The sequence below is a fragment of the Diachasma alloeum genome, unplaced genomic scaffold (genome assembly GCF_001412515.2).
Source record: "Diachasma alloeum isolate Michigan unplaced genomic scaffold, Dall2.0 Dall_scaffold_02622, whole genome shotgun sequence".
Taxonomy (NCBI): domain Eukaryota; kingdom Metazoa; phylum Arthropoda; class Insecta; order Hymenoptera; family Braconidae; genus Diachasma; species Diachasma alloeum.
The window spans coordinates 307-2,243 of NW_021682290.1; the positions used below are offsets into that span (position 1 = coordinate 307).

The 1,937-nt window shown below is 40.4% G+C and overlaps 1 protein-coding gene across 1 annotated transcript; it reads right to left on the reverse strand.

Annotated features, from left to right (window-relative positions):
- Positions 1 to 144: 144 nt before the first annotated feature.
- Positions 145 to 603, reverse strand: LOC107046868 (tigger transposable element-derived protein 2-like). The gene has a single exon (XM_015269588.1). The coding sequence runs from the start codon at positions 601 to 603 to the stop codon at positions 145 to 147; it is 459 nt and encodes a 152-aa protein (XP_015125074.1).
- Positions 604 to 1,937: the final 1,334 nt, after the last annotated feature.

Below are 1,937 nucleotides of genomic sequence, written 5' to 3' on the forward strand. Positions count from 1 at the left end.
GAGAGAGAGAGAGAGAGAGAGGGAGAGAGAGAGGGAGAGAGAGAGAGAGGACAATTAGAGGACAATTATATAGACAATATTTTTTTAGCGGTGCTGTCATATCTACTCATATACCATTTTTTCTAATATGTAAGTCCGTCTGGTTCAAGCATCCAAAATAGTCCTATTTTTGAAGAATGTATTCAGGCTGGCTGTATCATTATCCAACAATAGGCGTCTCAACATGTTTTTACGTAAAATTCTCTTGGTTTTTTCAATCACTCCTTGATTCATTCTTCGAATAAGAGCAGTGACATTCGGCGGAAGATCCATTGCATGACGTAATTGGCTGATGCTATTTAATTCTTCAGCAGAAGCCTGTGAGCCCGCGTTATCCAGCAACAGGAGACAATTTTCCTCTGAACCATGTTTTGCTTGCAATTCTGGAAAGAAGACTTCTGTGTTCCATTTCTTGATGAGTCCTCGATCCATCCAGGCACTTTTCTGTCCCTTGTAGGTGATTGGTAACTGATGAGCTTTACCGAAACACCGTGCTTTCTTAGCTGTGTCAATAATCAGTGAGGGAATTTTGTGAGTTCTACTAACGTTGGCACACATAATCATGGTTACTATTTGCTTGGCCAGTTTTCGGCCCGGTACTGATTTTTCCGAGAAACAGTTAAGGGTTCTGCGTGGCAACTTTTTCTACATGAGACCTGACCTATCGGCATTGTAAATTTGGTCTTCACTATGGTTTCTCTCCGAATGAAGTCTCGGAAAGTTTGACAGAAATTTTGACCTCCCTCTTCATCAGCAGACAATTTTTCCCCTTGGATGGATAGTTGACGGATTCCATACGTCTTTTTCCATCGTTCCAACCAGCCATTATTCGTTTTGAAGTCTGCAGGTCCATCTTCAAGTGCATTGAGGAGCAGAGTTTTTTCTAGAATATGTGGTCCTGACACTGGTTTCTTCAATGCTCTCATTTTTAGAAACCATCAATATAATGCACTATCCTAGGTTGATCACTATCCAGCATGATCAATTGGTAGCATCTCCAGTTTTCGCTTGACCTCCAATATTTTGTCCTTGTTTTTCTTTACTCGTGATATAGATAATTGGTGAATGCTATATTCCGCTGCTACATCGACTTCTCTTCCACCATCGTCAAGTCTCGATGATTTCCATTTTCTCCTATATCGTCCGTCTCTTCTGTTTCGTCGTGGTAGACATGTCTGAATTCTTGAAAACAATAACGAAATTTATGAATAATTTGTCAATTGAAAATGTGGATTGAATGCGAAAAACTGTCGTCTTTATAAATCAAAAATTGATAAGAGGTGTTTTGTAATAGTTTGTGACCTTTCAATATTTAATTAATATTATTTCCTAAAAAGGGGATTTAGGCCGATTAAATAATGAGGACAAATGAGGGGTAAAATTGACTAAATATCTATATTTCTATAAATTTACTTGTTAGATCGTCGTAAGACGTTAGAAATGCCTTTTACTTGGATCTAGGGTTATCGGTAAGGCCAGGCAACTTTTGTTTACACGTAAAAAGGGGAGTGACTCTGATGCAGAAAAAGGGGAGAAGCTAGTCGTGTCGAGGGAATGCAACTAAATATAAGAAGAATAACTAAATGGGGAAGAAACAAAGAGTATAGGCTCATCGTTGGGGGGGTATAGAAAGATAACTTCTTGAGGTGAGGAGGAAATGAGGGGGACAACTCGTACTCACGATATCCAGTTCAGGGCTAATCCGAGTCCTTCGATGACTCCAGGGATTGAGCCTTCGTTCCTCCTTCTGGATTCCACGGGCACAGTAACTACGGCCGGGATGAGCTCGGGCACCAAAAATCCTCTTTATCCCAACAAAAAACCAAATGTATCGACTTGGAGGTACGTTCACTAATAGTTCAATTAACTTGGGGCGCACGTGGCAGTGTCCAGGACAG

Coding starts and splice junctions, on each gene's coding strand:
- LOC107046868 (XM_015269588.1), bottom strand. CDS start 603: ATGATTATGTGTGCCAACGTTAGTAGAACTCACAAAATTCCCTCACTG.